Raw genomic sequence first — 18,642 nt, 5'->3', positions numbered from 1 at the left:
ACCTTCAAGTGTCAGATGAGTGTTACCCGGCTTCTATCTGATTTAAAGACAGTTCAAATATTGAAAAAAAGATTAATTTAATGGCAATATTACTGACTTTACCTTCAATTTTCTCATAAAGTACACAGTAATATTTTATGTAACTTTACATGGGGATAGAGGAGGCCAACGTGAAATAGGATCAATTGAAAGCAGAGTGTTACCCGTTCATAGATGAGCGATTAGTGCCTTTAAGACTGAAAGGCCTTTTACCGTAACGCCCCTAGTAGAAGTGCATTTTAAAAAAAATGCGGCCCACATGACCGCAGTACTACAGACTGTAGTTGAATTACATTAGTCACATTAAACTGCACAGTTGATACATATTGCGTTAAACAATTGTGTTATCTATAGTATTTATTGCCATTCATTTTACATATATAAATTATTACTAACATTGGTAGTAGTAGAATGAATCAAATCCAGATTATTATTTTGCTTATTGCGTCTCCTTTGTAAACTTCCGGAATAAAAAAATCGAAGCGTGCACGACACCGGAAGTGGAGCCCCCCCCCAAAAAAAGAAACCGAACGATCAAAACATAAACAGAGCAGTAAACCTTGTGTGAACGCAGTTAGCTCTCTTTGTAGTTTGTCTTCTGCCAAAAGCCGTAACGCACGCATTCCTAATGTCGTGTACTCACGGTCGAGGGATTCCCAGCCGAGGCACCTAGGTTAGGCCCAATTGCTGAGCAGTCAGGTGGAGAAAATAAATCTGCAATAAAGATCAGGACTAAACTAAGAAGTACGCCTCGTCGGGCCTTCGGATCGAGGTAACGCGAGCTACGCTAGTTAGCCACCACACGCGACGTTAGCCGCACGTACGCCTCGAAAGACACCCGGTTTGTTACTGAGCGCGACTGGCAGCAATGTACTGTCCAAAAATCGGTTGGCCTTAAGCGGGCTAGTTAGCATTAGCTATGCGCTGAGAGCACTGTTGGGCAAAACACGGCGTGTTTGTCGCCCCCCCCCCGCGAGCTCGCTACCAGGCCAGGGCATTTAAGTTTATTTATGTCGCAACAGGAAATCGGTACTCGGGGATATAAAATGAGTCCGGCACTAAGTTTAGACAGGGACCCCGGACCCCCCCCCCCCCCGCGGCGCACACTGCGGCGTCTGTAGTTGACAACCGTTCATGGTGTACTTGAGTACTGATGCACACGCGTTTCCTGTTATCATGTGAGCACGACTTTATATTTCTGCCCATTAAACATCCAAACTGTGTCCGCCGCAGGTCGACGCGGACCAAACGGGGGCACAGAATGTCTGAGGCTGACGGCGAATCCACAGCGCCTCACGGTAAGGGCTGAGTGCAGCAACACAACCGGCTCTTTGCCCCCTCGACATGCACTGAGTCAGAAGACGTGGTTGTTGTCTCTTGTGCCAGGTGGCTCGGAAGAAAAAGAGGATCGACACGAGGGGACTAATGCGTCCGGAAGCAAAGATGGACAAACGCAGTCTTCTTCTTCTCGACACGGTAACACCTGGATATGGTAGAAGCGAGGCTCCCATGTGTATTTTAATTGATACAGTTTACAATAGTAGTTGTACACCTATTTTGTTTGTTGGAGCTCCCAGTGAGACAGCAATGTCTAAACATTGTCCGTGGCTCCGGCTTACCTTACTTGTGCAGCTCCCAAAGACACAGGAGAGGCATCTGGAGACAAGCCAATGTCAGATGTGGATGGAGAGGTGGGGGGAAACAGAGAGGCGGGGCAGGAGGACGAAGACACAGACAGCATGGATGGCCGCGGCCATTACTACCTGACCGAGGACGGTGAAAGGGAGAGTGACGGGGGCAGGCGGAGGAGAGCAAAGGATAAAGACGGCGGCAAAAGAGCTGCCAGAAAGCGGAATAGACCCGGCGGTGGCCCGAACCTCAACACCAGCTCGGACGAGGACGACGAGGAGGAGGACGACGACGACGACAACGACGACGCTGTTGCCCACGACGACGACGACGAAGAAGACCACAAAGACGAAGACGACGACGACGATGAAGACGACGACGAGGCCATGGAGGCCTGGCTGGGAGCGGAGCTCAGCGACCTGCGCGGCCCCGTGTGGCAGGCGATCCCGTCGCTCCGCTCCCGGGAGATCGGCCGCGACGCCCACCAGTTTGTGAGGCGCGTGTGCGGGGCCCGCGGCCTCGTGCAGCGGCTGGAGCTCCAGGGCCGCCTGGAGAGGCACACGGGCTGCGTCAACACGCTGCACTTCAACCCCTCGGGCACGCGCCTGGCCTCGGGCAGCGACGACCTGCGGGTGGTGATCTGGGACTGGGCGGTGCGCCGCGCCGAGCTGGAGTTTGACAGCGGCCACAAGAGCAACGTCTTTCAGGTAAAAAAATGGGCGGGGGGGGGGGGGTGGGCAGCACTTCCGTGTCCGTCTGTGGTCCGTGACGGACCTGCCTGGGAGGAAGAGGTGACTTTGCTTTTCTTCTCTCCCCCTCCCCCCCCCCCCGTAACGTACACAGGCCAAGTTCCTGCCCCACAGCGGAGACTCCACCTTGGCCATGTGTGCTCGAGACGGTCAGATCCGGGTGGCCGAGCTCTCCGCCACACAGCGCTGCAAGAACACCAAGCGGGTGGCGCAGCACAAAGGGGCGGCGCACAAGGTGAGCGTTTTTGTGCCGCATGGGCGAAATGAAAGTGCGCTTGCGTATATTTAGGAGTCTTCGTGTCGTGGTCGTTAAGTGCAGTCTCTCATCTGTGTGTGGTCTCATGCCTCCGGAACGCCAGAAGGCGTCGTTTTTTGTGTTTCGTCCTTTTTCCCTGTTGGTCGGGACAGGAAGTAAAACTGTGACTTGACTGGCTGGCGCAGGCATGCATCGGCTAGGTGGTAGTTTATAGTTTCTGCTTATTTTTGATGCAGCTGGCCCTTGAGCCAGATTCCCCTTGCTCCTTTCTGTCCGCTGGAGAAGATGCTGTGGTGTTTGGTATTGACCTGCGTCTGGACCGGCCTGCTAAGTGAGTGAGATGCTATTCTTTGCAGTTTACCCAAGTTCAAATTCTGTCACCTCTGCAAATAGATTTTAACTCAACTGAATGGCTTGTGCAATAAGTGGGGAAAAATGTAAACTGCGACGTGTTACACGGGTATTGATGCAACGTTGTTGTTTTAAGGCAGTAGTTTGTAGTGTGGCACAAATATCCTGTACACATTTTAACACTTTCCTCTTCTCAGTTTTCATGTGATTGCCGTAATGCGCAACGATTCTTAAAACGTTCTCCCTTTCCAAAGATGATATTCTTGTTTTTCTGTGTTCTTTTTTTTTAAACTTGTGTGGCAGTAAACTGGTGGTTGTAAAGGAAAGTGATAAGAAAGTGGGGCTGTACACCATCTTTGTCAACCCAGCAAAGACACAGCAATTTGCTGTGGGCGGAAAAGACCAGTATGTGAGGTACGAGTTATTTCCGTCTTAATGCAAAATGGCATCTAATGGCAACGGTATAATAATATTTAAAATGGTTGTTTACTGTCTCTTAAATGGTACTTCTGAATTCCTTTTTTAATTTTCTAATTTTCTCTGCTCACCCTCGGTAGGATCTATGACCAGAGGAAGATCAACGAGAGTGATAATAATGGAGTGCTGAAGAAGTTTTGTCCTTCACATCTGGTATCCAGTGAGTCCAAAACCAACATAACCTGCCTTGTGTACAGTCACGATGGCTCAGGTAAAAAGTACTTTCACATTGAAAACATTTAAAGAAGTTTAAAGTACCAAAAAACAGCAGATTGGGAAGAAACATATTTAAGAAATATTGAAAATTCTGAATTCTACATGCATGTGTCAATGTCTTTAAAACAATAAAACTTTTGCCCTTGTGAACCTTTCTGATGCAAATGGAATATAAGGGACACTCAAACAAATTTGTTTTTCTGAGCTGAATAATTTGGCATAGCTGAACTTATCCGAATGTTTCCACACGATAATAGAAAGACCAGAATCTGCCTCGATGGCATTAAAGGAAATGAACAAAAGCCCGTGGACTCCTTTTGTCTGCAGAGCTCCTGGCCAGTTACAATGACGAGGACATCTACCTGTTTGACTCCAACCACAGCGATGGGGCGGACTATCGGAGGAGATACAAGGGACACCGCAACAATGCGACAGGTGTTGTATTTAGATACCGTGTCAAAACATTGATCACTCATTGCTGCAGTACATTCTTGCTGTTGCGATTTAACCAATGAGCACCTTTTTAAGCTAAATCCCTGGACTCCTGTGTCCGGCAAAGAGATGATGGTTGTCACGCAGACTGAATCCCTTTTATCCTCCCTCATCTTCGCCTCCTCTCACAGTGAAGGGGGTGAACTTCTACGGGCCACGCAGTGAGTTTGTGGTGAGCGGCAGTGACTGCGGACACATCTACCTGTGGGACAAGTACTCTGCTCGCATCGTCCAGTTCATGGAGGGAGACCGGGGGGGAGTGGTGAGTCGGACAGAAGGGAAACTATTTCTGCTTGTATTGGATGAGGCTGTAGACATTCACTACATTTTTTGTCACGTTTGTATCTTCTTTATACATATAACTTTATTGAATTTGTCTCGGCCCTTTTTCTCTACACTCGACATCTACAACAACCACAACTACAGGTGAATTGTTTGGAGCCACATCCCAATCTCCCCGGCATGGCCACCAGTGGGCTGGACCACGACATCAAACTGTGGGCCCCCACAGCCGAGAGCCCCACAGGACTAAAGGGTCTGAAAGAGGTGATCCATCCGGCTCTTGTGGTCTCGTTTGTGAAAACGCAATCTGCTCGCTTTTTACACTTTTATTGCTGGGGTTGCATTCAGTTCATCACACGCTCCGGCCGTGCTCGAAGCAGACGCACCTTTCACGGGTGTGCAGTCAACCGAGTACACCTTTCCACTCCTGTTAGCTTTTGCTATTGATTCATTGGTCCCGGTGACCTTTTACCCACTCCTCGGTTGGGACGCGGTGACAACGCGGCCTGTGGAATACCGCGGAACAGGTGGACCTGACCCACGCGAGACTAATCCAGTTTGATGGGGCGTCTTGCACAGTAAATAGAACGATCTACAGCGACGTTTGTGCTCCAGTTTGTGCGTTTCCCTCCTCCCCCCCCCCCCCCCCCCCTTCGTTTGCCGAACTCACACCAGTTTGTTCCGGTCGTCTCTAGGTGATGAAGAAAAACAAGCGGGAGCACGACGAAGACAGCGTGCGCCACGGTGACCAGTACGACACCCAGCTGCTGTGGTTCCTGATGAGACACATGAGGAACAGGCGGCCCCAGAGGGTGAGCTCTTGAACCCTTTTTCCACAGACGCACATTCGTTCACTTTGATTTTTTTTTGGATGTGGCCCGGAGTTTGAGACCCGCTGCTCTGACGTGAAGGTTGGCGAGATGTTTCCACACTATTTCCAAAGGCGCCTCACTCAAACGCTTCTCCGTCCTCTTCTGTGTGTCAGTTGCAGGCCCGCCGCGAGGGGGCAGACACAGACACGGACGAGTCCTGGAGCTCTCCGGATTCCTCTGATGAAGAGGAAGGAGGTCCAGACCACGTCCAGTGCATGTCCTCCTGAGCACCACGCACACATACTCGGACATGTAAACATACACACACACACACGTCATTACCCTTTAATTGTTGCACATAGACAAGCACCCTTGACACAGTGGCAACTCAAACACACAATGAGCCACTGGCGTTTTTTTTTGTTTCCTTTCTACACACGTACAAACTCACAGATGTAAACGCACACACTAAATGAAACGTACTTTTGGAATTCAGAGTGACCGAGCTCAACGGCTGGCTTGTGAGTGTGCAAACGGCGACTACACACACACTTCTAGAATCCTGATTTTTGACTATTGTACAAAGAGATTTAGGGAATGCTTTACATCCCTATAAACCACTCGAGAGGGGGGGGGGGGGGGGGGGGGAGGGCCCTGCTCGTGCATACATTGTCTATGCGCTCCGTCTAGCCCCAGAATAATGTACTGTGTGCGTATGGCAACAAGCTCCTCCTCTTTAGGGACCCTGTAGGAAGCTATACATCAGCAGCACACAATTTCCCCTCTTTTAGGGATGAACATATCTCACTCTTTGGCTTTGAATCGTACCATCAAACCATCCCCTAAATGTGACTTCCATTCATCATTTGAAGGGGAAACCCCTCCCAGAATCCCCTTCACTGCATTGCCCCAGTCTCTTGCTTATTTGTTGCCCTGAGCTTGTGCAGCTAGTTGCGTTTTTTTGTCTGGACTGCTGAATCCCTACATGCTGCATCACCCGACATGCCCCCCCTCCCCCGTCACCACTGAGTGCACTTTGAATCAGGGACGCGATAGTTTGAGACACAGACAAAATGTGCACTGAGTGTGTGATTTTTATTTTTTTTTGTGGGGGGGGGATGAGCTGTTTTATCCCATTGAAGCACAGTGAAGTTTAGTTGGTTCTTTATTTTATTTTTTTGAGTGGGGAGATATTTTGCACTTAAGCATTTGTTAGACTGAGGAAAAGGAGGTTTGTTTGTATTTCATCAGCCTTTCATCCTTGTCTTCTTCTTCCTCCCTGACTCTCCATCTTTGACAGGAAATCTTGGGATGGTGTTCAGCACGAGCATAGTGACTGATGTCGGGTTCTATTGGGGAACTTAAGTCATTTAAAGAGTCAGACCCCGACTTAGGCAGTGTTTCTGTGGGGATTTGATCTACGTGCTAATTGACAGTGCTTCATGGGTTTCATGAAAATGCCTCAGTGATGCTAATCTCAAGGTCGTCTCACATCGATTGCAAAACGTCTGTCTTTCAAACAAACATTGGAGAACCACAATAACTAAGAGAGAGGAGGAGGAGGAGAAGGTGGGGGCGGTCAATATGCTTGCCAGTCATTTGTTGTGTGAGAGCGAAAGTCCAGCTTTTCTCATTTTCTATGAGAACTGTAGTTGAATTTATATGTACATATATAAATATATATTAAAACTGTAAAAACAAAACAAATCAACCTTAGCAAATGCAGTTTAACTTAAAAAAAAAGAGACAAAAGATGTCAGATCATTTGATTGGTATTGATGCAGAGGTTTATATTCTATATGAGGACAAAGTAATTTTAAAATCCAGGGGGAAAAAATTGACATGAGGCACCATTTTTCTTCTGCTTTTCCTTTTATGAATGGCATCCTTCTGTTATGAGCAGAACAGCTGTCGAGTATTAAAGTTATGATTCTCTTGTTCAAGAAAATAGGTTTCCTTTCTCGACAGTCATCCATCATTAGACAGTTGTATCCAGATTTTCCCACTGGCTATTTTTGGCATCTTGTATACATTAGGCGTTTGATGAACAATTTTCTTTTGTCCACAACTGCCTAATATTGTATTCTACCTGTTAAGTTTGAAATATGTACGATTCGTGCAATAAACAAAGACAGTGCTCTTGATGTTATAAATTCATGGTCTCATTCAGTTGCATTGTTTTCCACAATGCAACTTGGTATCTTCCACAGGACCATCCCTGCATAGTTGGAACCCAATACTGCAGTATATCCAGAGTAGAGTCTCCAAACTAGGACTCATTCTTCTAGTTTTTCTGTAAAATGGATAGTTGCTCCTGTAAATGATTGTGTAAGCTAAGTGCAACAGATGAAAAGAAAATGGTATGGCAGGGATTTTTTCAGGGGAGGAAAAGACAGGCACAGCTACATTTTATTTTACTGCTTGTACTCCTCATGCTGGCTTACCGGGACAATGGGCCTTGGAGGCAGTGTGTTCCAGAGACAATAATTCAGGTCTTTTATATTAATGGATGTTTCAAGCTGCCACCTTCCTCCTCCTGATTCCAGTGAACTCCTTTGGACAAGCACTGCCTTGAGTTCATTCAATGCCCCACCCCCCCCATTCAAACTTCTTATATACACACACACAGAATAAAGATTTCTGAAAGCAGTAGCGAATTCAAGACTGGCTTGTCTTAGAAAAAAACCCTAAATGATCAACATTTTTTTTATTCAAAAGGTGTCTTTTTGGTAATGACAAACATATTTCCAAAATACTTGATACCAATCACACCAAAATCTGACATGTTAAAGCCTTATTTCACATGAGCAACACAAATATCGCACATGTAGAAACAGTGGTGTCTGCTCTGTAAATCTAAAGATTTGCTAGATGACGAACCTCAACTGGCTTCCATGGATACCAGTTAGTTCTCCAGGTTGGTGTTTAGAACAAAACAATAATTCTGCAGGACCCATATCAGACACCTGCAAAAGAACACAGCGTCTTTCAAACCTCTGATACCGTGCGTCCCACTCACGCCAAATGGTTTGAATTCACACGGGCAGTAATTCCATGAGACGGACCAGGTTTAATACCAAAACAAACAAACAAATGTACATAATTTACAACCAATGCAGCGAACATAGTCCTTTAAAACTCATCCCACTTGATGAAGATCAGCTATGACTAATACAAATAAAGCAAATGTCTTTCAGAATTGCTCATCTTTACAGTGAGCTGGTTTCACTCTCCCAAACACAGGAGGAAACAGCTGCGCTTCCAACCGGTCTCAGTCTGTCAGTTGGGCAGGACGCGTGTTGGAGATGACATCTAGCCTATTGGATACAATCCGCACTGACATAAATATTAAAAGAGGCACTATCACGGGCTTTCACTTGTTGCCTCAGTTCTGCTAATGGGCGCGCACACACACATCACCGCAATAAGAATCGGGACGGCACAACAGCGGCAGTCGCGTTACTCCTTGTACTCCAGAAACAGCTGCAATCTTTTCCGGTGCTCTGCAGACATCTTGACAGCACTGAGGATTGAAAAATATATATATATGTATATTAAGAAAACTACACAGATAACATTTGGGGATTTGAACAAAGTCCCTTTTAATGCGAGGCCTTACTTTAAGTGATTCCCAAAAGTAGATGTTATCCTGTAGATGGACGTCTTGAGAGTGGCTCTGAGAGCAAAGCGGAGGGTTTTGTGGGTAGATTCCCCCAAGCTGCCGGCCGACCTGACGGGCTTACTGGAGGCGTGAGGCAGCTTGAAGTGCCGATCGACCGCCTGAAAGCAAGTAGGACCGGAAGCAGCTGCTGTCAGTGGGTGCACGTGTCTGCGTCACTATAGACGGTCTCTGTAAACGTTTCCCCGATAGCTCTGCTTCTCATAAAACCCTTAAAACCTCATAAAACTTTCAAGTTCAGTCTGACTGGCATCAACAGAGTGAATGTCCATAAATGACAATTTGTTGATTTTTATCACTGCACTGTCTCTGTTGGTCTTGGTTTGAACTAAGGACAACTCTGTGCAACACCAGCTGCAGAAAAAAAAAAAAACTCACCTCTTGCAAGACCAGCATGCAACCAAGAATGCTGGGTAATGTAGTCTGTACAACACCAAACTGGTCTTCTGAGAAGGAGGCTTGAACAAGGTAAGACAGCCCTGGAGGACGACAATCATTTACATGTAGTATCAGCAAGGACAGCTGGTATCCACATGGAAATTAAACTCAAATGCAACATCTGTTCCTACCTTCTAAGGCCCAGATGTGAGCCTGACTGTCTGCAAACAGAGCTTGACTGGAAGCTTCTGGAAGCTGCAGGAGACAAAGTTAACTTGTACGAGCTTTTCTACTATACAGACAAATGCATTTTTACAGCAAATTAATGAGGAAGTTGTTAAATCGGACAGGTTTTAATGACACTACATTATGCATGTTCAATATATGGAAGATACGTGAAACTCAGTCAAGCAACCAAACTGGTTTCTACAAATAGGACAATCTATGACAGTACCTCAAACTCCTAATTTAACAAGATCATATTCCAACATTTGATTGGTACAAACACTTAAAGTACTCAATGTGGTTTATGCAACTTGTAAAATTAGCACTTTAAAGTTTGTGCTTAAAATTAGTGACATTGTAACAGATAAGTGAATGGAAAAGAGCTACATTAATAATGTGTGCACAATTGAGCCCAGAACTAGGAGTTGAATTAGTGATGCTTAGAGTGGGAGGTGTTTAGATTTAGTAAAACTATACAAAAATCTACTGTGAGATGACAGCATGCAGGGAGCCCCTCACAACATGCACATGCCACACATCCTTACCTTGTTAAACAAATACATTATCAGCGCGCGTTTTGCCAAGAAATTCTTAACCTGTATGGGACGATTAAGTATAAAGTTGTTTGCCTTTCAAAACTACACAACAAAATGTAACATGTGTAGAAGTAATGGCTTTACAGTCTTGCTAACCATAACAGTGGGCTAAACAACATTAAAAAAAGATGGACTACAGCTCCATCATTATTAGCCAATGTTAATATTAAGAAATATTAAGTATTAAAATCTATCACTCAATGCTGTGTAAACATATTAGTTCTTCTATTGTATGTTGTGATTCTGTGCACCTGTTCTTTTCTGTTCTGAAGGAACTGAGCCAGGCGGCTTGGTTTGGACGGCTCCTGCTTGGGACTGGGAGCCGAGGCAGGGGATGCTGGGGGGCTGCCATTGACCTGCGAATCTGCTCAGCGGGGAGGAAAAAAAACAACTAAATGCATCTGCTACCAAACTTATCTGATGATACCCTGGCCTACAAGTTGACATCATGCCATGTTGGACGTTCCAAAACTCTCTGTCCAGTCATTAGGTGAACAAATACAGAAACGGGCACACATTACACCTCACCCGAACGCATTCGTTTATAAAGAATAGACTAAACAAGGGTGACCACGTGTCCGACTGATTGCAGTGACTTGATGTCTTCCATCAGCCTCCTCTCACCTGTGGAGGTGGACCAGAGCTTTGGAGCTCTCCTCATGATGTGCGGGCTTTGCACTGTGCCAAACCACGGCGAGCATTGGTCCATTGGTGCGGTGAGGCGGCGCAGGGCGGGAGAAGAGAAAGGGCTGTCCAGGTCGGGAGTGAAGGGCGCCGTCAAAGGGCTCTGTGGGAAGCCCCCAACGGAGCGTGCAAACACAGAAGCGGGAGTTCTCAACAGCATGGTTGGCCTCGGGCTCATCAGATCCTCTGGGCCCGAGGTTCCTTTGAGAAAGAAAAAAAAAAAGAAGAGAAAATGATAAAAGGGAACAATGCATGGACAATTTAAAAAACGTATTTATGTATTTAAAGCAACATACCTGATGACTCAGATGAAGTCTTCCTTTCGCTCCCAGTGGACAGTGATTTGGACCTGCCATTGGTTGCTACGGTGTCATGGTAAGCTACGAGTCTCTGGGTCAGATCAGCCAGCAGAGACAGACACTCCTTAGTTATGGCGTTCCAATTGTGAGGATGGCCACCTGCGAGAGACAAAAATGCAAAGATAAAAATAATGAAAAAATTGCTTAATTGTTTTCAGCCAATAGTGTACGAATACAATCTGATCATGCCGTGTATTTTCTGCACATCAGTCAGTCACAACTCATGCGAGGACCACTCGTCCATGTAGACAGACCTGGCTGACTCAGACTGAAGACCTCACTGCGTCTTGATGGAGAGTGTTGGGACAGCAGAGCAAAGTCTTGCAGAGCTAGGAACTAAAATGTGGGAAAAGACCAGTTACAACACCCATGCGTGATCAGCAGCAAGCCCAAATAAGAAGGAACTCGTGCATGCTACCTTCAATATCATTGGCTGCTTGTCCGTAAGAACTTTAGGGAGACACTGATGGGCATCTTCGGTAAAGGATGACTGCACAGGAAAACTGTACACCTGCAGATAACAGCAAACACAGTCGATGACGTTTTATCTGAAAAGAGCTGAAAAGTGTCAATTGAATCAAGAATGCGAGAGGAGCTGTTCTGGTGCTCTTTGGATACCTGAGAACTCAAAGTAATGACAATACTGCCCCCTAGTGCCTATAAATAATTAAAAAGCAAGCAGAGGGGGTTTCTGGAACACAACACTGCTTTTAAGCAAATTTAAAGTCACATCAGGGCAATAACGTGCGATTGTCAGAATTGGGCCACGTCCATGCAAGAATATGGTGGTCAGCACGGCCAGTGGGCCTTAAGCCATTAGATATAATTAAGTCCTACACATCACTGTGAGTTTTGCAAGATTAGGTATTTATTTTGTCTGTAATTGAGTCACATACCTCAGTGACAAATATCCTAAAAAGCAGCAGTGTGACGTGCCATGTGAAAAGAAGGAAGCTGGCACTGATCCACTGGTGGTAGAGGAGGGAGAGGTCCAGCAGTCCAGCTATGCTGTCCAGAGGGTGGACAGAGCTGGAGGAGGAGGTCACAGACACAACTGAACAAAATGAATACAGTCCAGGAAGCAGCAGAAGGAAGAAAAAAAATTATCCATACTGACCTTTCTAAATGAAGATTCAGTGTTTTACAAATCCATGCCTTTGGAATATATCCTGTTAACACACATACATACATATATCCTGTTAACACACATACATATATTCTGTTAACACACATACATACATACATATATCCTGTTAACACACATACATATTTAGTGACTTCCAACAAGACAATGGACAATAAAACCCCAGCTCAGGTACAACAAATAAAGGCATGTTGATGAAAGATATTAGAAGATAATGTAAATTTTAGTTCTGTGTTATCAATAATGTATAAATAGAGATCACTTACCCAAAAAGAAATACATAACGATGTAGTTCCTGACAGAGTAAAGTGCTTGGGTGGAGCTGCACCTCACCACCAAAAGCAGGGATCCTTTAAAGCGGAGGTATTTGTATTGCTGTGGGAAAATATGAGTGGGTTAACATCAACGCGTATTGACTATTTAAAAAGGGTACCGGTTCCTCTTTTACTTCCAGAACGTGTCGCTGAAGACAACACGGCTTACAACCCGGTTAGTAAGCATGTTAATTTGCAGGAGTGTGAAGCAGATCTATTGTAAAATTGAGACAGATTCTAAATTTGAGCAACTATTACAAAAGAAAATGGCCAGCCCCCCCCCCCCCCCCCCCCCTCAACCCCAATGGCTGCAAGGACTCACCCCAACTTGGTGTTGTTTCTAAACTCGTATCACATACCTGAACAGTGTGAAAAGAGACATAGTTCATGTTGTAGATCACACCGAGCAGACTGTGAGAAAATCCAACAAAGGCTCCAGCGAGCAGAAGGAGGAGGTGATATTCGTTCAGACACATCTGAGGCAAACTGTCCGTGCTGGAAAGAAATGGAGGAAATTAGATGGCGGACGAAGCATGTAAGGCTGTACATGAGGAGTTGTACGTGACAGCTGCTTACTCATCATTCTGTATGCAAGGGCATCCGATTGACTCATATCTGCCCCCGATAGCGACGGCACAACACCAAGCCACGATTATTCCCATGATGCAGTGGGCCAACGAGTGTACAAGTTGGCGAGGATGGAGCAGCTGACCCAACAGGGCAATTCTTGAGCATGCAATTGTTGGGATGACTGAAGAGACAAAACACAACCAGTTACAACCAAAGGCTAGCATGTGTACCTGCTGGACTCCGTTTGGGGCAAATATACATGAAAAATTGCCTGGAGATTACTTTTATAGTAGCTTATGTTTGTGTGTATCAAATTTGAGATTTGGAGCATGTGGATTTACTTTATGGGTAGTCATTGTAAAATGTGGAGATGTCGGAGGTTGATGCGTTCATTGCCATTGCAGCAAAGTAGTTGCTCAATAAATCAATAAAGGAGCATTTATCCGAGGACTTTGTTAGTGGAGGAAATGGGTGAAATATACATTTGCAGTCATCTGCCACCCACCTGTATAATACTCCAGGTTCAGGAACCCCACCATGATGATCACTCCACACATCAGGATCAATGAGAAGATGGCACTTGCAGATGTTGCAAACGACAGGCATTCTGCAGGATAGAATCCACAGTGAGATCCACACTTGGGATTATACATACGAGTCAAACTCAAGGTGGTGACTGACCTGATATTGTCTGGATGGGGTGGAGCAGACTGAACCTGCTGAGGACTACAAAAAGCGCTGTGATGGGAAGCAACAAAAGAACAGCCCAAGCAATACTGGCCACAGCTCTCCAGCAAACCACCTGAAAAGGGCATTCAGATTATTAAATGCATACATTAATCCATCTTTACTCGGCAGCAGCTCAAACAAAAACGTATCCTGCTTGTTAGTGGTCAATATCTTACTAGTTTGTTTTCATCCTACGGATGAGTTTCTTCTATCGTACTGCTTTTATCGGGGTTCAACTCTTGCTTTTGTTCGTCTTGCTGCATTTAGCATCACTGTTGAGCTTTCTGTTGCATTTCCTTGCTTTGCAGTTTGGTCTTAAGCACTTCGTAAAGAGTTTCTCAAAAGGTGCTATACAAAACAATTGCATGTTCACTTCTACGATCTTAATTTGATCATTGTATTAAGTAGGGATAAAAATAGACCCCGGTTTTCAAAATGAATTTATACTTGCTTTTGCTTATGTCTTTCCTTTACTGGTCTCACAACGATAGCAAAGAGTAACGTTAAGTACATCATCACGTTAACTATAACGCTGTATTTCAAAACCGCGAATGTAATTTATCTGCTTGATAATCCTTGTTTCCTTTCTCCGTTTTCCCTGTATAAAGTTATAGGCTCACACATGGGGAATTTATATATATATATATATATTTTTTATTGCATGTATTTTTGGGGAATTTTTCTGAAAGATACATTAGCTCCACGAACCGATGAACTAACGTTAGCATAAACAGGCTACGAAAAGTTAGCACGCGAGCACTCGTAATACGTGTTGTATTTAATGAAAGAAGAACTTAAGCTTAGTGACTCACCTTGCGGACAAACCAACAACTTTGTTCGTTAGAAAACATGTTGCTTGGATAAATGAGAGCCAAACAGCGCTCAAATCTCTTCGGCTCTCCTGCTGTCAAACTATTTTCCAGTGTTTCCCATATCGCGCCTCATGCATTCAAAGGACCCTTGAAGGACCCCGATTAAAGTGGTCCAGGATGTTGCCTGATGGCAGCGTCACATCCAACGGATTTAGTTTGATCAACATATTTAACAACAAAAAAATATTTACAAATGTTGATGAGGCAGTCTGGTCAATGCAGGATGGAATGAACGGAATAAGCTCACAGACCATTTCTTTCGAAAGCTGCTTGCGGTAAATGTTTAAATGTCGTTTTAGTTACACAAATAGTAAAATAACTACATTGTAACAATCAAATTACACAAGGCAAGAAAAATGCCAGAAATAATGACATAGTATTCAACTTTACTAATTTGGTAGTTATTTGCAGATATAAGTTATATCTCCCCCTTAATGTCTCAATGCAGAGTGTCAGTGAATATCGGCCCTCGAGTCTAGTCCTTTTGTGTCATCGTGCAAGGAAGCCTTCTCGTCATGACCATAGCCATTCCCATAGGTTGGAAAACTATGTTTATCCAAAGTTGTTTGGTCGAGGTCCCGAGAGAATGACTTGCTCTCGAAAGCATTGACTGGAAGCTTTTGGGATGAACTGACGGACATCTCAGTTTGAACTGCTTTGTGGACAAACGGTTTCTGCACTGGTTTCTGGGCAATTGCAGGGAGGGCAAGCTGCTCCCTTTGGACCTTCTTGTCTTCCCACAACTTCAGCAAGCGGCGTTGATTATTTGTCATATCCTTGAGATTTTGCTGCAACGATTGCACTTGATCCTCTAAAAGTGTTTTAGAGGTAACGGTATTTGCCAACTCTGAAGTCAAATCATCAATGGTCAGATTCAGTTTCCCGCTCTTCTCCAGCAGGTCATTGCACTCACGGTCCTTTTCCTGCAAGTCATTGATTATGTCCTTCGTGGTCTTTCCATTAAATTTAGGGCTGCACTCGAGTCCAATCTCAGTACGCAGAGCCTTCACTTGTTTCCTCAGCTCCCTGTTGTCCATAATCAAGCTCTTCAGTTTCTGTCTCACAGCCTCAGCTGAGCGCACCTTTGACTCATACTGCCGGAGTTTCTCTCGGAGAACACTTTCTCTTTGCATGGCGTCATCTCTTTCTTTTCTGCATTTCTCCAAAAGTTTCAATGTCTCAAATTTGGACCCCTTTTCCCCTTTACCATTTAAATTGGCCATCCTATGGGAGAAATTTCTTTTTAAGTAATGACTTTACTCACGGGTTAATCTAGCTTTCTTGAGCATTATGTCGGTAAATCCACCTCACAAGCAGGAGCAGCCGCGTGCATGTGGAAGACGGAGGCAGGTGACATTCCTCTTAACAGGGTTCTCCGTTAGACATGCAGCTCTTGTGTAACACAAAGCTAGGGGCTAGAATGACCAGTAATTAGGGCAGCGCCATCCATGTGAAACCGTTTCAAGTGACATAATTTATCTTTTTAATTTGTTAATTAATCTGAGAACATGACACAACACGCTGGGTGTCTGTTTAAAAAGGCCTTCCCGTAACATAAGTAACATTTCCACTGCTGGTAATCTTTACATCCAAACAGTGACATTGTAGATTCATCTTACTCAACCACAGAACAATTAAAATGGATGAGTTGGAAAAACAGTAGCAGCAGCCAAAATGTCCACACTTTAAGTTAGACGTCCGCTTTGTGAAAATCAACATTTCAAAAGGTGTATTTCAATTACCAACAAACCCTCCCTTAAATTTTTAATAGGTCCCAGTGTTGAAATGTGCTGCGAGTCTTTAATGCTCTCGGGAGCGGAAACGTTTCCTCCACGTGTGAGAGCTGGAGTAAGCCAGAAGTAAAGAAGGTGAACAAAAAGTTTTTTACTGACATCTTAAGCATTATATGATGGAAACGTCCAGAGTCACTTAAGTCCGATCAAAAAAAGAAAATCTAAGAAACATGATTTGTTTGTTCATTTAATTCATTTGAATGGCAGACGGCGTTAAGCTTACGTTTCCCTTGTTTTAAATATGGATAAACATGTTAAAAAAAATAAAAATAAAAAATAATTGATGAATGAATGATGTTTGAAGAAATAAGACATTTTGGGAAATGTGCCACTTAAGAGTTAGATTATAGGGTCCATTCTACGGTCATATCTTACAATTCAACCTAAAGATTGGTCAAAGGTAAAAAAAGAAAATATAATAAGAAGCCAATCAGTAAACAGAGTCCTGGGACTTGTTGCACAAATCATTTCTTCCTGTCTGAAACATACAGACACACATCACCGCTGCCAAAAGAGTGGAACCATCATTTAAAGCCGCAATTAGGCCCTGTCTGCAGTGTTTCTGATAAGTAACACATCCTAGCAAATTTAAAGATAATAAGCATAGTTTTCTAAAGGTGGAATTAGTTCTTTAAGGTGCAAAGACAGTATGCAATATATCGGTTTAATTTTTTTAACTTTCTTTCAATTAAACCCTCATTGAGAATGGACAGATTTCATTTCATACCTTTGATCAGCCATGTAAAACCCAATTAATTTAAAAAAAAGAAAAGTTGTTACACACGTAAATACCTTGGACATACACTCACCGGCCACTTTATTAGGTACCCCATGCTAGTAACGGGTTGGACCCCCTTTTGCCTTCAGAACTGCCTCAATTCTTCGTGGCATAGATTCAACAAGGTGCTGGAAGCATTCCTCAGGGAGTTTGGTCCATATTGACATGATGGCATCACACAGTTGCCGCAGATTTGTCGGCTGCACATCCATGATGCGAATCTCCCGTTCCACCACATCCCAAAGATGCTCTATTGGATTGAGATCTGGTGATTGTGGAGGCCATTTGAGTACAGCGAACTCATTGTCATGTTCAAGAAACCAGTCTGAGATGATTCCAGCTTTATGACATGGCGCATTATCCTGCTGAACATAGCCATCAGAAGTTGGGTACATTGTGGTCATAAAGGGATGGACATGGTCAGCAACAATACTCAGGTAGGCTGTGGCGTTGCAACGATGCTCAATTGGTACCAAGGGGCCCAAAGAGTGCCAAGAAAATATTCCCCACACCATGACACCACCACCACCAGCCTGAACCGTTGATACAAGGCAGGATGGATCCATGCTTTCATGTTGTAGACGCCAAATTCTGACCCTACCATCCGAATGTCGCAGCAGAAATCGAGACTCATCAGACCAGGCAACGTTTTTCCAATCTTCTATTGTCCAATTTCGATGAGCTTGTGCAAATTGTAGCCTCAGTTTCCTGTTCTTAGCTGAAAGGAGTGGCACCCGGTGTGGTCTTCTGCTGCTGTAGCCCATCTGCCTCAAAGTTCGACGTACTGTGCGTTCAGAGATGCTCTTATGCCCACCTTGGTTGTAACGGGTGGTTATTTGAGTCACTGTTGCCCTTCTATCAGCTCGAACCAGTCTGGCCATTCTCATCTGACCTCTGGCATCAACAAGGCATTTCCGCCCACAGAACTGCCGCTCATTGGATGTTTTTTCTTTTTCGGACCATTCTCTGTAAACCCTAGAGATGGTTGTGCGTGAAAATCCCAGTAGATTAGCAGTTTCTGAAATACTCAGACCAGCCCTTCTGGCACCAACAATCATGCCACGTTCAAAGTCACTCAAATCACCTTTCTTCCCCATACTGATGCTCGGTTTGAACTGCAGGAGATTGTCTTGACAATGTCTACATGCCTAAATGCACTGAGTTGCCGCCATGTGATTGGCTGCTTAGAAATTAAGTGTTAACGAGCAGTTGGACAGG

The 18,642-nt window shown here is 44.6% G+C and overlaps 3 protein-coding genes across 3 annotated transcripts; 1 reads left to right on the top strand and 2 right to left on the bottom strand.

The window, feature by feature from the left end:
- The first annotated feature begins 536 nt into the window (after positions 1 to 536).
- Positions 537 to 5,945, top strand: dcaf8 (DDB1 and CUL4 associated factor 8). The gene is made up of 13 exons (XM_037459005.2): positions 537 to 811; positions 1,273 to 1,337; positions 1,426 to 1,515; positions 1,672 to 2,375; positions 2,512 to 2,652; positions 2,910 to 3,004; positions 3,328 to 3,438; positions 3,582 to 3,712; positions 4,045 to 4,152; positions 4,341 to 4,471; positions 4,636 to 4,755; positions 5,187 to 5,303; positions 5,477 to 5,945. The coding sequence occupies exons 2-13, from the start codon at positions 1,301 to 1,303 to the stop codon at positions 5,588 to 5,590; spliced, it is 1,899 nt and encodes a 632-aa protein (XP_037314902.2). The 5' UTR covers positions 537 to 811; positions 1,273 to 1,300; the 3' UTR covers positions 5,591 to 5,945.
- Positions 5,946 to 8,353: 2,408 nt separating this feature from the next.
- ndc1 (NDC1 transmembrane nucleoporin) lies at positions 8,354 to 14,954 on the bottom strand. The gene is made up of 18 exons (XM_037459004.2): positions 14,794 to 14,954; positions 13,934 to 14,054; positions 13,758 to 13,859; positions 13,259 to 13,433; positions 13,042 to 13,177; positions 12,635 to 12,743; positions 12,342 to 12,393; positions 12,121 to 12,253; positions 11,643 to 11,735; positions 11,479 to 11,560; positions 11,162 to 11,323; positions 10,806 to 11,066; positions 10,433 to 10,545; positions 10,131 to 10,181; positions 9,552 to 9,615; positions 9,361 to 9,461; positions 8,923 to 9,083; positions 8,354 to 8,826 (listed from the first exon to the last, which is right to left on the bottom strand). Exons 1-18 carry the CDS (start codon positions 14,830 to 14,832, stop codon positions 8,763 to 8,765), a joined length of 2,019 nt encoding a protein of 672 aa, XP_037314901.2. The 5' UTR covers positions 14,833 to 14,954; the 3' UTR covers positions 8,354 to 8,762.
- A 334-nt stretch (positions 14,955 to 15,288) lies between these two features.
- On the bottom strand, positions 15,289 to 17,448 carry zgc:113691 (uncharacterized protein LOC503529 homolog). Its single transcript, XM_037459010.2, has one exon. It carries the CDS (start codon positions 16,074 to 16,076, stop codon positions 15,306 to 15,308), a length of 771 nt encoding a protein of 256 aa, XP_037314907.2. The 5' UTR covers positions 16,077 to 17,448; the 3' UTR covers positions 15,289 to 15,305.
- Between the last annotated feature and the right edge of the window lie 1,194 nt (positions 17,449 to 18,642).

This window comes from Pungitius pungitius, chromosome 15, assembly GCF_949316345.1.
Source record: "Pungitius pungitius chromosome 15, fPunPun2.1, whole genome shotgun sequence".
NCBI classification, from domain to species: Eukaryota; Metazoa; Chordata; class Actinopteri; order Perciformes; family Gasterosteidae; genus Pungitius; species Pungitius pungitius.
Note: the sequence above shows the minus strand (reverse complement) of the source record. Positions and strands in the feature narration are given on the sequence as shown.

What these genes read in the sequence shown, in the direction of transcription:
- dcaf8 (XM_037459005.2), top strand. Translation starts at nt 1,301, where the DNA reads ATGTCTGAGGCTGACGGCGAATCCACAGCGCCTCACG. An exon ending in ACAAAGGGGCGGCGCACAAG is followed by an intron (nt 2,653 to 2,909) that starts GTGAGCGTTTTT and finishes TTTTTGATGCAG; the next exon opens with CTGGCCCTTGAGCCAGATTC. An exon ending in CGTCTGGACCGGCCTGCTAA is followed by an intron (nt 3,005 to 3,327) that starts GTGAGTGAGATG and finishes CTTGTGTGGCAG; the next exon opens with TAAACTGGTGGTTGTAAAGG.
- ndc1 (XM_037459004.2), bottom strand. Translation starts at nt 14,832, where the DNA reads ATGTTTTCTAACGAACAAAGTTGTTGGTTTGTCCGCAAG. An exon ending in GAACCTGGAGTATTATACAG is followed by an intron (nt 13,434 to 13,757) that starts GTGGGTGGCAGA and finishes TTGTCTCTTCAG; the next exon opens with TCATCCCAACAATTGCATGC. An exon ending in TTCAGAACAGAAAAGAACAG is followed by an intron (nt 10,182 to 10,432) that starts GTGCACAGAATC and finishes CGTCCCATACAG; the next exon opens with GTTAAGAATTTCTTGGCAAA.
- zgc:113691 (XM_037459010.2), bottom strand. Translation starts at nt 16,076, where the DNA reads ATGGCCAATTTAAATGGTAAAGGGGAAAAGGGGTCCAAATTTGAGACA.